The 15058-nt window shown below is 44.5% G+C and overlaps 1 protein-coding gene across 1 annotated transcript in view; it reads left to right on the top strand.

Moving 5' to 3' along the window:
- adamts18 (ADAM metallopeptidase with thrombospondin type 1 motif, 18) overlaps positions 1 to 9501 on the top strand; it is a gene marked incomplete at its 5' end in the record, with an annotated part of 53654 nt that extends 44153 nt beyond the window's left edge. Inside the window, 5 exons of the mRNA XM_045219571.1 lie at positions 4337 to 4541; positions 5313 to 5507; positions 5900 to 6133; positions 6581 to 6779; positions 6883 to 9501. Of these exons, the coding sequence (XP_045075506.1) occupies positions 4337 to 4541; positions 5313 to 5507; positions 5900 to 6133; positions 6581 to 6779; positions 6883 to 7001 (952 nt within the window). The remainder of the gene's footprint in view (positions 1 to 4336; positions 4542 to 5312; positions 5508 to 5899; positions 6134 to 6580; positions 6780 to 6882) is intronic.
- Positions 9502 to 15058: the final 5557 nt, after the last annotated feature.

Below are 15058 nucleotides of genomic sequence, written 5' to 3'. Positions count from 1 at the left end.
GTGTCAGGATTTATGGGATGCCTTTTACAAATACTTCCAAACTGTATGGGCATGCTATCAAAAACAGAAAAGGAGGAGCGTGAAAGAGGCCTCTTTCCAGCGAAATATCTGCAGTGCTGACAGGTCTGTCCATGTTTTATTATAGAGAGAGAGTCTGGATCCCCACAGGGCCAGATCAGTCTAGCCAGCCAGGAATCCAGCACTCAGTCCCAGCCCTATTGCGCCAACTCCAGCCCCAGCACCGGTATTGGGCCCCAGCCTCAACCAGACGATGCAGGCTTGCCTGCAAGGGCCACTGGCTTCTGTGCGGTGTGGGGCATGGCAAGATCAAACACCACGAGGCCCGCTAGCAGCCAACTTTATCTGCCAGTCCAGGATGTCACCGTAAAGAGAAATGTTAATGCCTTAAAGAGTTTTGCAGTTCCCCTTGTGCATCCGTTTCTACTCTCTCTCTCTCTCTCTCTCTCTCTCCTTTCTTCTCTCTGTCTCTCTCAATGTTACTTTTTATTTATTTGACTTGATTATTTATTTAGTTTATAGTTTATTTAATGCTCTGAAGAAGATTCCTGGAGGCAGGCTGCAGCTGTAGAGTTACTTACCTTGCTCTTCCTGGGTAGTTGTGGCACGTGCACCAAACCATGGGAGAAACAGGGAGACATCAGCAGGCAGGCCCAGAGCAGGGAGGAGGAGGAGGAGGAGGAGGAAGAAGGAGGAGAAGGTGCTCAGAGAGGCTGCTGTTTAGAGTGGTGCTTGAAGTTCTAACCTGAGGTGCTTTTGGTTGCTGTGCAAGATCTTTCACTGCTACATTACACGTGAATTTGGTTAGTATAGTAACTTATCTATCAGATTATGTATCAGATGGAAAGTCAATGTTTGACAGTGAAATGCAGCCCATACCATGACAGTAAAATGTAACCACTGCAAGAATGTAAAGCCATCCAGTATTTCTCAATATTCCCAAAATGTTTCAAGTTAAATTGTATGGCTGGAAATATGCGAAGTTATTGAAAGAGTCCAGAAAACAAATTACAGCTAAGCCAACTTTGGTTTGTAGTGAAGCACAGTAGTTCAACCTCATTCCAATGACATATTGTTATTTATATGGCAGTGAAAAAAAGAGAGAGGAGAAATCTGAACCGGTGCTTTGCTAGAAGGGTCGTGTTTCTCCCCTCCAAATTGCAGTTTAGCCTTCTCCCTCATTTATCAGAGCTGGGTTTGAAGGGAAATGAAAGGTCTGACAGAAGGGCAGTAGGAGTGGCTGGTCGGCACCGGAGCCTCAGAACTCGACTGAGTCAGCTGTCCATCCTCCATGCCCTCTGGTCATGTGGTTGTCAGAGCAGTCATTTGCGCTAATCTCCCTTCGCCCCAAATGCCAAGACACAGTCTATTTTAGAGGCAGGCTGCTTTCATCAGAGGCTGAGAATTATCCAGAGATACCAGAAGGCCACAACTAGTGGAGACGCTGAGTGTAGGATCCTGTCCCTCCCTACAGCCAGACCAGACCAGGCCAGGGGAGAGGAGAGTTGGGCTAAGGGGAGCTCTAAGGGGAGCTATGGGGTTAACTGAAGGTGAGAGTCAGGCATCTGGTAGCCCTGAGGGTGTTCATGTTGTACAAGGTTAGCCTTTTACTGTATGGTGGAAACCTTGCACTGTTTTAGTATGTTGTATACAAATCAAACCAAATTGTATTAATCACATACTTCGTAAACAACAGGTGTGAACTAACAGTGAAATGCTTACTTACGGGCCCTTCCCGACAATGCAGAGATAGAAAATAGAGAAATAATAGAAAAGTAAAACACGTAATAATAAAAGTAATAATAGTTACACAATGAGTAACGATAACTTGGCTATATACAAGTGGTACCAGTACCGAGTCGACGTGCAGGGGTATGAGGTAATTCAGGTAGATATGTACATATAACTAGGAATAAAGTGACAGACAATAAACAGTAGCAGCAGCATATGTGATGAGTAAAAATAAATAGTTCGTAAAAAAGGGTCAATGCAGATAGTCCGGGTAGCTACAGTGGCTTGTGAAAGTATTCACCCCCCTTGGCATTTTTCCTATTTTGTTGCCTTACAACCTCAAATTAAAATGAATTTTTGGGGGGTTTGTATCATTTGATTTACACAACATGCCTACCACTTTGAAGATGCAAAATATTTTTTATTGTGAAACAAACAACAAATAAGACAACAAAACAGAAAACTTGAGCATGCATAACTATTCACTCCCCCCCCCAAAGTCAATAATTTGTAGAGCCAGTCTCTTGGGGTATGTCTCTATAAGCTTGGCACATCTAGCCACTGGGATTTTTGCCCATTCTTCAAGGCAAAACTGCTCAGCTCCTTCAAGTTGGATGGTTTCCGCTTTTGTACAGCAATCTTTAAGTCATACCACAGATTATCAATTGGATTGAGGTCTGGGCTTTGACTAGGCCATTCCAAGACATTTAAATGTTTCCCCTTAAACCACTTGAGTGTTGCTTTAGCAGTATGCTTAGGGTCATTGTCCTGCTGGAAGGTGAACCTGCGTCCCAGTCTCAAATCTCTGGGTGACTGAAACAGATTTCCCTCAAGAATTTCCCTTTATTTAGCGCCATCCATCATTCCTTCAATTCATACCAGTTTCCCAGTCCCTGCCGACGAAAAACATCCCCACAGCATGATGCTGCCACCACCATGCTTCACTGTGGGGATGGAGTTCTCGGGTGATGAGAGGTGTTGGGTTTGCGCCAGACATAACGTCTTCCTTGATGGCCAAAAAGCTCAATTTTAGTCTCATCTGACCAGAGTACCTTCTACCATATGTTTGGGGAGTCTCCCACATGCCTTTTGGCGAACACCAAACGTGTTTACTTATTTTTTTCTTGAAACAATGGCTTTTTTTCTGGCCACTCTTCTGTAAAGCCCAGCTCTGTGGAGTGTACGGCTTAAAGTGGTCCTATGGACAGATACTCCAATCTCCGCTGTGGAGCTTTGCAGCTCCTTCAAGGTTATCTTTAGTCTCTTTGTTGCCTCTCCGATTAATGTCCTCCTTGCCTGGTCCGTGTGTTTTGGTGGGCGGCCCTCTCTTGGCAGGTTTGTTGTGGTGCCATATTCTTTTAATTTTTTAATAATGGATTTAATGGTGCTCCGTGGGATGTTCAAAGTTTCGGATATTTTTTTATAACACAACCTGGATCTGTACTTCTACACGACTTTGTCCCTGACCTGTTTGGAGAGCTCCCTGGTCTTCATGGTGCCGCTTGCTTGGTGGTGCCCCTTGCTTAGTGGTGTTGCGGACTCTGCGGCCTTTCAGAACAGGTGTATATATACTGAGATCATGTGACACTTAGATTGCACACAGGTGGACTTTATTTAACTAATTATGTGACTTCTGAAGGTAATTGGTTGCACAAGATCTTATTTAGGGGCTTCATAGCAAAGGGGGTGAATACATATGCACGCACTACTTTTCCGTTATTTATTTTCTATCATTTTTTGAAACAAGTTATTTTTTTCATTTGACTTCACCAATTTGTACTATTTTGTGTATGTCCATTACATTAAATGCAAATAAAAATCAATTTACATTACAGGTTGTAATGCAACAAAATAGGAAGAACGCCAAGGGGGATGAATACTTTTGCAAAACACTGCACTGTTCAAGGTCCTGTTGGTTCCAGACTTGGTGCATCGGTATCGCTTGCTGTGCGGTAGCAGAGTCGATGACTTGGGTGGCTGGAGTCTTTTACCATTTTTAGGGCCTTCCTCTGACACCGCCTGGTATAGAGGTCCTGGATGGCTGTGAGGTCGCCCCCAGTGATGTACTGTTTATGTTTATGTTTAGATTCTCGTGTGTGCTGCGTGTAGAGGTGGGCACAGATGCTATTACAGCACACGTGCAGTATGTTTGTGTGTGTGGGTACATGTGTATATGCCTGTGTGTGTGTGTGCATGTGTCTCTGTCTCTCCTGTGGGCACAGGGGAGAGAGTGATGGGTGTGTTTAGACCCAAAATAAATTATACAGATTTAGGAAATCTGTGGTTTTACTTGCCGTGATTAGGGATCTGTGTCATGTGGTTGACACGCTTATGACAGAAGTTAGGAGGGGAAAGTATACAGCCGAATCATCGGAATGGATAGGTTCCCTGCTGACTGTGCTGAGTACAGCAGTTATTCTGCAGAGTGTGTGTTTGTGAGTGTGACTGTGAAATTATGTGCAGGTTTATGAGTCACTCTAAGACGTATACCGTCATTCTGTTTCTCATAATTCAGTCACTCTTTTTCGAGGAGTGTTTGTTAGTTTGGTACTTGGGTTGACACATCTCTCTCCATTTCTCTCCTCAGCTGGAAGACAGGGGACTGGGGGCCCTGCAGTCGGTCCTGTGGTGGCGGGCAACAGACGCGTCACATCCAGTGCTTGCGTAAGGTGACGTACCAGCGGGAGGAGGTGGTGGCCCACTCCCTGTGCCCCGTCATCGCCCCAGCCCAGGTGCAGCCCTGCCACACACAGGCTTGCCCACCTGAGTGGAGCTCTGGGGCCTGGTCACAGGTAGGTCACACTGCATGACATGCCCATATACTGGCATTACAGTTTGAAAAAGGGCTTTTTGGAAATCTTTCTTAATTTGATTCTATAGGACTTTGGGACTTCTCTGCCCTCTGCTGGACACATGGTTAATTGTGTATTCACTTGCCTGAGAACAGTACACAGACTGCAGAGAACTATTGCAAATAATATTATCATCATTAATCACACACCATTATTGTGAGTTCCTCAATTTAGGGTTGGCTAGGCAAAACTGACATGGCCAAATGTATAGAGGCTACAATACATAGTTATGATCAGTGACAGTGTTCTCCAACTTAGTCAGTAGTGACAGGGATCTCCACCTGCTGTTTCTGTAAAAGCCTGTCTGTCAGTGATACTACAGATAACTGGAGGGACGTTCCTCTTCACTGCATGATCTGATGTATATGCTTTTATTAAGCAGTGCACAGTATATGGTACAAATAAAATGACTTCAATTACAGGTCTTTTCACTTCTTATTCAATACTTAAAACATACCCAGTTACGTTATACTGTTTTTCAGAGTTTTCAGGCTATCTCAAGTTGAGCGTGTCTCTTTGCAGAGAGAGCCCAGAGTGATTTAGACATAGTTCAGTCTGACTGTAGACAGAGTGCACTTTACAGTGCACTTACTGCATCCCTTATTGACTGCATCCTTCACAGGGTTCAGACGCAATTCATTCTGACCGTGCCTCCCGGTATGAGTTCAGGCTGAGTTTACCAGACCCTCTGTTCCTCTGCTCTCCTCTCAGTGTTCCAAGTCGTGTGGGCGTGGGATGAGGAAGCGTGGCGTGTTCTGCAGAAGCACTGACCCCGGAGCAAAGGCTGTGGTGGTGCCGGACAGTATGTGTAAGCCACACCACAAACCCAAGGCCCAGGAGACCTGCGTTCTGCGCCGCTGCCCCAAGAATGACCGGCTACAGTGGTTCACAACACCCTGGGGCGAGGTAGGGACTCACGGAGACAGACAGACAGACGCACATGCTGTACAAACACACCCACACATACTTTGTATAACCTTGTACACACCGACGCACCAACATGCATTGAAGAGGTCTAGACAGAAATGCACTTGCGACAAACATACACATCCAGAGTGCTGACGCTGTGTCCCCTCGTCAGAACAAAGCAAATAGCCTGAATACCAAATGCAAACATTACGGACATTCAGACATTCACTTTATAAGTTGAGCACTGTTGCTATGGCGATGTGGGGTGACCTTGTCTTGTTCGCTCCACTGGGGGACCAGCTGTATTTCTCTCTGAGGGTTCTCACGTTGTCTTATTCTCTCTGTTCTCTGTTTGCTAATGGTGCCTTCTCTGGCCATTCTCTCCACAGTGCTCCACATCCTGCGGCCCAGGTGTCAGAAGGAGAGAGCTGCATTGTGGGGAGAGGGATTCACAGGGGGGCTACACAGAGTTCCCTATGAGGAGGTGCAGGAACCTTCCCAAACCCTCTGGGGAGCTCCAGCAGACCTGCAGCAGGGGGCCGTGCCCAGAGCCTCGACCTGTCGTCCCAGGAAGGACAGCCAGTGCAGTGGTCCTGGGCTGGTACTCTTCTCCTTGGCAGCAGGTATGTATATCCACTCTCCATCCACCCTGCCTGTTCTCCCAGACATGATGGGGATTGATGTTGAATGGATGTGGATTTAGTGAAACATTCTCTCTCTCTCTCTCTCTCTCTCTCTCTCTCTCTCTCTCTCTCTCTCTCTCTCTCTCTCTCTCTCTCTCTCTCTCTCTCTCTCTCTCTCTCTCTCTGTTGTCAGGCCCAAAGGGGGTGGTATTCATGTATATGTATGTAGTATCTACCAAGGCAACCTCTTACAGTCTGACATCTGACTTCCCCTTGATCAGGGGGCCTGTGATTTCTGTATGCACACAGGCTCTCTTTCCTCTCCCTAGACATAGCTTGGAGGTAAAGGACATGGTGTATGCATTCGTAATCTATTCTATTTACAATCTTCAACACCTCTCTTTCTCTCTCTCTCTCTCTCTCTCTCTCTCTCTCGCTCTCTCTCAGTGTTCTGTATCCTGTGGGGGAGGGGTACAGTCCCGTTCTATCCAGTGTCTGAGACAGGGACGTCCTGCGGCTGGATGCCTGAACCACCAGAGACCCATAACCTCCCGGGCCTGCAACACACACTTCTGTCCTGCTCCTCCTCCTGCTCCTCCTGTTCACGTACCTGCCCACGTTCCTGCTCCTGCTCCAACACTCAAAGGTGAACTACTTCAACAACTCATAGAAACTGTTGTAGAGTTCTGTCTGGCATTTTTGTTTGTGCGCGTTTATTAACACTATCCCCCTGATCTTCTCTCCATCAGACGAACAGTCTTGTGTTGACTTCTTCAGCTGGTGTCACCTGGTTCCTCAGCACAGTGTGTGCAATCACAAGTTCTACGGACAGCAGTGCTGCAAGTCCTGCAATGGCAAAAAGCTATAAGATTGGAGGACTCCTTTTCCCATGAGCCTCTAGCTGCAAATTGGAGGGAAATTGCATAATCTGCACTACAATTCTAAAGGACACTGTGGTTCAAAATACATTTTGCGCCATAATGCACAAGAGAACTGAGGCTCAGTCTTTGTTCCTGGAGTACTTGACTAATAGTGATTAGCAAAATAAAATAAAAGAATCTCCATGTTCCTGGATACGTTGTGCTAAAGAAGCCAACGTGGGCAAAGACATTCATGCTAAAGCAGCATCTTCTCATAACTGGAAATACAGTGCAACAAATCATTGCATGACATTCTCTGTGTAAATATATGTGTTGTATGTCCCAATATTGTCAACATCTAACTCCAAGCCATCAAGAGAGCTCTAAGAATATCTGCATTTTAGCTCACTCATGTTTTGTATATTTAAAGGCACCTGGTTTCAGATGACATTTTAAGTTATTAGGGAGCAAATGTTATTTAGCATTTGTCAGGTGTACCATGGGCTTTGTGTGCTCCATGTGCTCCATGTTTCAAGCTCTTTACATGTAGCGGTATGCCTATCACAAAAACTCAGCAGATTCAATAATTATACTGTACATTATACATACTTTACAAATACATTTTGAAGTTGATCACAACTCCCATATGCACTTATCAGGCCTGGTCCCTCTATCTGTCATGGTTCATCATTGGTGCTTTATTGTGTAACGAGATACAGTACCTACAGTACATGTGTACATGCCATACATCTTCATGTTGTGAATACATGCCTACTTGTGTATGAAAAAATAATTTTTGTTTACCCATATTGTCATGTTTTTGTCATTGTAATGTATGCTCCAAGTGTCTTGTTGGTGCAATTCTGACAGCTGCCGGGATACTGTATGTTCTTTTCCCATAATGACGAGGAAACATCCTCTGTCTATTGGGCCAGCAGCACTGAACTTAGGTCCGCTCAGACGGGGGAGATATGATGCCAAATCATTAACTAGCGCTGGGTATAGCCACAGAGGATCCCCCAGACTCCCACCACTCATTAATGAAAATCAATGTCTGCAGGCTAGTAAAGGGAGCTGTGGATGGGGCCGGGTCAGAGAAGATGCTTTATTCCCTCTGCCTGGCCAGGTGGGAGATGTGGAGAGAAGTGGTGGCCGAGAGTTGGCGGCATAGTTGGGAGGGAGGAGGGGGTAGCCAGGGTTGAGGTTGTCGACCTATTCTCAACATACTTTTTCAGAATGCTAATTAGTCACAGGGCCTGGAGTTGTGGGAGCAGACAGACTTTAGGGGGAGCAGAGCAGACCAACAAAGGCCTCTGAAGAGGGCTGCTGCATACTTCACTCTGTTTACTCTGCCCCTGCTCTCACCATCCAGACCAGCTCTGTTTGGTTTGTTTGAGAAAATGTCAGCATCCCTCCACTCCCCCACTCCCTCTCTCATGACCCCCACCTCATTTTTAGCATCAGTCAGTGCTATGAAATACTGTAGATCGCAGCTACATTCCAGTAAATCCCATTTGCACTAGTGGCCCTGTGGAAGGCAACGGGACAGCCAATTGTACAGACAGCAAAGGCAACCTACTTCCAGCCAGCAGGGAGAGAAACAGGAAGAACATGGCTAGAGTATAGGATGTTGTTGCTGTAGATCATAAAGATCCTACGTCTCCCCCTGCTCCCCAGAGAGGGATGGACCCATACAGAGAGCGAGTTCTGGTCTGGTCAGGGTACTCATGACCATGGAGTTGTTTTTCCTCCTCCTCAGCCTGCTCTCCATCAGGACAGAGAGAGAAAGACTGATATGATTGTGAAGGACATTCCTCAGCGGTGGCAGTGCTGGCCAGGGCTCTCTCTGTGTCTGGTCTGGCCTGCTCACGGCTAACACTGTCATTATCATGGGAGGCTACCATTCCTTCCAATACCACAGCTTCCTCCTCTGCCTTCACCAGGCCTCAACAGCATCCCTGCAACCTACGCTCACAAAGGGTCAAGATGGACTGTTGACTGTTCCTCTCCCTTTCTTGCTATACTTGCATGGTCATTTAATGTTTTGGTTTGTTTGTTATATTGGTTATGAACTGGTTTCCACCAGGAATGTTACTCTGTATTATAAAACCACTCAATTAGTCTCTGTTCCCTGCGAATTGTCTGTGTGAATTATCCCTGGTTTATGGTGTTGAACTAATAGACATTCAAATGTCACATTGGACTGTAGGAGGACATGGGCGCGGGGGATATTTGATATGTGTGTTTTCATCAGCCTTGCATCATTCATATTTCTATATGTGTTGTTCTTGTTATTTTCTATGTCCTGTACAGTTATTGTATACTCTATTGTCTTTTCACCTGTAAAGACAGGAAAAGTGTGTAATTTATTACCGTTTCATTGGATCTGAGATAAAGAACACTATTGGTTGAGAGGGGAGCTGCTTGTAATATAGAGCATGATCAGTGTAATATTTAATACTTTTTCTCAAAGTTTTATAATAAAACTATGACAAGTTTGATTCCCTATACCTCTCTGATGCTCCTAATACTTTTGTGCCAACCTCGGCGGGAGGGATGATTGGGTTTAATCAACACGTTTCTCTCAATCTAACATGAATCATGACGGCAGGAATTCCCCATCATTTCCACTGCACGCTTACTGCCCTTCTGAGAGGTAGGCATGGCAGGGTGAATTATAAACACCTAGCGGATCAGTGCAGCCATTTTGTCGATTTTCAAGGGTAGTGATGGGGCTGGAGGTGGAGGTTTTTCGGCTGTATTCTTCCCTCAGTTCATGGGAGGATGTATGCCTTGTTGTGCTCCTGTGCATAACAGCCCTCTTCGTTTCATCCATGATCACCAGCCCGCTCTCTGTGTCCTCATCCTCCCCAAACACTCACAACACCACTCACATACAGACCTGTCACAGCGTTACAGTGCACTCTGCTTATTTCTCCTCATTATACACTACAGTTCATTATTTTGAAATACACTGTAGAGATGATTCATTCCAAACTGTACTGTATCTCTTTATATACTCTGTCAGCATCCAAATGGGTCTGTCACTGTTTGTGTGTTTTGATTTGAAGCTGAAAGGTGGCAGTTTTCTTTCTTTCATGTTGAGAATTGAGCTGGTTGTCGTTGGTGTTTCTCAAGGCAGTGAAGCACAAGTTGCCATCTGACCAACACCAGCAAAGTGGTAACTTGGTGGTAACCCCCACACTCCACAATCCTTCAGCCTCACTCAGGCAGTCACCTCTGAGCTCCCTGTGAGGTGAACCTTTGGAGAGCTGCGTACTTCTGACAGTCACTCTAATCACATTTGAACAGAGCTCTGTCCGTAAGCGTCTCCTATTCTGTGTGAGAGTGATCTCTCTATGTCTCCCAGCGCTCAGGCTAAGGGCAGACTTCAATCGAAGTGAGAACTGTCATATTTCAATGCCACCTCTCCCATCACCACTACAATGTCAGACAGAGTTCACTGAGCACATACTTGTGTGTGCATGCACGCACACACACACGATGCACACACACACGCACACACACACACACATTCTTCTCTTATACACGCATTCTCAGACAGTGTGTGTGGAGTCCGTCTGATATTCACAGTGGGGTTATTTCAGGGGGATTAGGACGTCAGATGGGTTTAGATCTGTGTGATTGTGCAGGAGCCCAGACATAAGCCTCATTTGTTGCTGTCAGGTGAAGTTGCCCATTTTTCTCTGTAATGTAAAGATGGCAGGTTCCATCACCCCATTTGTCACTGGCAAAGATCTCTCAGATTATCATCTCAAAGGAACCGACAGCTTCTCACCCGCCTTTATACTGCCATCACATCGACTGAATCAGAAGCCAGCACAAACCCCCCTCAAACCCCCATAGCCTTTCACCCCCACCCTCCGTAGTACCCCTAGCCCTGAGCCCTGACTCCTAAACCTTCACAACTTTGTAGAGGTTGACTCGCAGCATTAACCCCCCTGTCTGAAACACTACTAGATTTGTGGAGTGACACCTATGCTTTAGTGCTCTCATAGGGGATTCAGTGGTATTAGAGCATCTCGCTGCATTGAGCACAGCAAGACAGGGCTATGAGAGAGCAGCGGAAACCATAGAGCCACCCCATGTAGTGTTAGTCAGTCAGCACTGGGAGATTGGAGTGGATTCAATAGGTGATTTGTCCATGTGGAGTATACACTTCTATAAAGCTGATACACTATGTTTCTCATGATTGTCATAGTGGGACTACATGAGGTAATAAGGTTTTTGTGACTTGGTTTGTAATTTATGGCATAGTCTTACATCAATTGGTTCTATGGCCATGGTTACAAAACACAATAGTAGCATATTACATTACACATTTGTGGCCTTGTCTGTGTATGACTTTGGATTACAGGCAAACTCTATAATATCACAATGAACATCTGAGCACAAGGTTGAAATGGTCATTTCTTCAAAGGGCAATTACAAACTCAAGGCTGAATGTGCATTGATATCCTGAACATTGACTATGCAATAGAGTGTCCTAACAGCATAAGAAATTACTGCAACTTGAAGGAGGGGTGCTGTAATTGGTTCTGGATAAGAGCATCTGCTAAATGACTAAAATGTAATGGAAATGTAATGTTATTATCGTGGTTTAATTATCTGGATTCATAGTGAATCCTTCTCAAGATCAGTTATATTTCATTCCTAACAGACACTTGATATCAACATGAAGGCCAAATGAGTCTATGCCTTCATGTTTGTGTCCACCTGCTGCACATTTCTCAGAGTTCTCTCATTTTCTCTCCACTAAATAATCCTTGAATTGTTTATGGAGAATTTACAGCCACATTCCTCTGCAATCCCATTCAAGCTCATCGATTAAAACTGTTATTTATTGTATTTTGTCCTCTGGGCTATGCATATTATTGATCTGTATGTTTGTGGCGGCCCTCTCTCATCTATCTTCCTTTGAGCGACTCGTTCTCATCATTTTCCCCTTGAAATGTTAGAATTGATTACAATCCACATCCCCGTAGACACCAGCTGCAGCCACCGAGCCTAGCGGAGCATACTCTGACCTTGAGCAGAGGAAACAGCAGCAAATGTAACAGCAAAGGATTAGGTCTCTCTCTCTCTCTCTCTCTCTCTCTCTCTCTCTCTCTCTCTCTCTCTCTCTCTCTCTCTCTCTCTCTCTCTCTCTCTCTCTCTCTCTCTCTCTCTCTCTCTCTCTCTCTCTCTCTCTCGCTCTCTCTCTCTCTCGCTCTCTCTCTCTCTCTCTGGCATTGCCTTTCCTCTCTTGCTCCAAGGCCACACTGCAGAATTTCATGACTCTTAAATTGTCGTAATGTATAATCGGAAGACCTTCCTTTTGACACCTTTGAATTAATCAATGTAATGCAGTGAGCGGATCCATTTCCACTGTTTTATTTCAAAGTGCTGATGTGTGCCCGACTTGTAAGACAACGGCCCACCCCCCTCACTAGAGATGCATAGCTTTGGAGGACATCCATTTATTTTACATAGTAATACAAACACTGGGGTCACCTACAGTACTGCCAACCATGCGTCATTCTGTGGGCACATACAGGTCAGAGCAACCATTTATGATTAAGCACTGGATACATTATTAACGTTGAATCTGACTTTACAGTAAGCTACATTTCTTGTGTAAGGATAAAGAGGAAATGTGGGTACAATGACACTGTTGTGGTGGAGGCACCCATTATAAAATATGTCTATTACTTTTCCGTCCACCAGAGGGCAATGCTCACCAAAAAACACATTCGGACAGAGTCCACTACCTCCTCTTCTCAGTAAACCATTTCCTTCACCAGGGGTGACCTGTATTGCCTGAACAAAGGATGAATAAGTAAATCAGAGATAAGCCATAAATATTTGAGAAACAAATCACAGTGTCTGGTTTTTATTACAGGCATTAAATCAGCAGTTAAAATGTCAAAGATTTAACCAAAGGCATGTTATCTCTTATAGGCCAATATCAGAATGTTTATTGCTTACATGCCACCTCGTGTTTGATAATATCCATTTGATAATAATAACCTTTGCATAATACTGTACTTTATAACTTATTTATGTCTGGCCTCTTCTGACAAGCATCTGTATGGAATGTTATTGTGTGATTCCATTAATATGCATTCCTAAAACATTTGTTACGAATACAAACAGCAATAGTAAGAGCATTCTTGTCCCAAGTGTTACCCCTGATAAATAAGGGAAAAACGGGCTTCGTTTTGGTGTGCCAATGATCTAATAGGTAAATGGAGCACTACCCTGCCCGCTAAGGGCAAAACTGCATTCCAAATAATCAAGGGAAAACATTAGCACACAAAAAAAGAATCACACAAGGTTGAAACATTTTTTGCAAACAAAGCAACAAAGTCTTGTTTTGCAGGGCCAAGGTGCTCTCCAGCGTATGTAATTGACCAAGGTTAGAAACCAAAATAAATAAAATAGGGCCAGCATAGCTTCAAACAAGGACAAGCAAGCAAAATTACTTGGCCTACTAGTGAAACACTTTTCAAAGATAACCATAAGCTGGCAACGTCGCATGCCCTACTGTATGTGGTGCATGAACCATGCACTGTTCAATTGTACGTATCTTTTAGGTTGATATATTGCACTATTGATTAAGCTTTCTCATTATCTTTACACATTTGAACAAGCCTTTAGCTTTAATCTTTTCTGAACCTCTGCACTCCTCCATTGGAAAACAATGACTTCTGAGAAGCCGTTATTCTAAGTATAGAACAATGTGAAGCCTGCTTGATGTGGTTTAGGCAGCATCTAAACTAAACCCTTAACCATTGACAGAGAACAAAACAGGAGCTATTTTTATGAGCAGCCTGTGACTCTCTGCGTCTCTGAAGATCCCTCATGCAGACGTGTGATAGGCAGGTATAACTCAAAACAACTCCCTAAGACAACAGCAGCAAACCACTACCTGGATCTCTGCGGCTTCAGAGCTGTCAGATTTGTCACTGAAATGGGGAAAGTGGGAGACGGCGTCCGTGACGGCGTCCTGCGACAGGCGCTCCTCACAGTCAATTCTTTTCACATCGCCTCTGGTGAAGTGAGCATGAAAGCAACGAGGTACTGCAGCAACGCTATTTGCCGATGTTATTACACACAAAACAACTGTCACCAAAAACTAAGAAAACTATTCTGATGGGGCTGCATGCCTTAGCTTAGCCCCGTCGGCTCGGCAAAACGTTAAAGCAAATAAATCATACACACCTCTAATAACTCCTGAATAAATAAATCATATTTACAAATGGATCTGCTTATTACACATGGCATCAGCGGGTGCCTCTAACTCCCTGTACTCTACCATCTCACTGGAGCTGACGGAACAGCTGTCAACAACAGTAACAATTACAATAGATATCAGGACAAATTAAGCAAATCAATCAGCCCACTTGCTCCTCTCCTTCTCAGAACAACAAAGAATAAACAATCATTAACGTTCTCGTAAGCCAATATGCACAGTTTGTTTTGGGGAGGCTCGGGTTTTCCTATATGAGACCTTGGGGGGAGGTGGAGGGGTTGGTGGTGAGTAGGCATGTCTGACTGTGCTGTGGAGAACCAGCTATCCACTGTAATCTTCCTTCTCAGCAGTCCACCAACCCTCAAGGAGCTATTGATACCTTGTCTGTCCCTTGCGATGGCCTCAATTAGTGGAGAATTAAAGTCCCATTCCCTGGATGGGATTCACAGGGGATGGTGGAGCTTAATTACACAAGTTCTCTGCATGTTGTTGTGGAATGATTGCAAGGCAAGGACCCAAAAATAGCTATTTAGAGGCAAGCCTGAAATCAGCAGGAGATATACAGTGGGGAGAACAAGTATTTGATACACTGCCGATTTTGCAGGTTTTCCTACTTACAAAGCATGTAGAGGTCTGTAATTTTTATCATAGGTACACTTCAACTGTGAGAAAAAAAAATCCAGAAAATCACATTGTATGATTTTTAAGTAATTAATATGCATTTGATTGCATGACATAAGTATTTGATACATCAGAAAAGCAGAACTTAATATTTGGTACAGAAACCTTTGTTTGCAATTACAGAGATCA

The sequence above is a fragment of the Coregonus clupeaformis genome, unplaced genomic scaffold (assembly GCF_020615455.1).
Source record: "Coregonus clupeaformis isolate EN_2021a unplaced genomic scaffold, ASM2061545v1 scaf2498, whole genome shotgun sequence".
NCBI classification, from domain to species: domain Eukaryota; kingdom Metazoa; phylum Chordata; class Actinopteri; order Salmoniformes; family Salmonidae; genus Coregonus; species Coregonus clupeaformis.
Note: the sequence above shows the minus strand (reverse complement) of the source record. Positions and strands in the feature narration are given on the sequence as shown.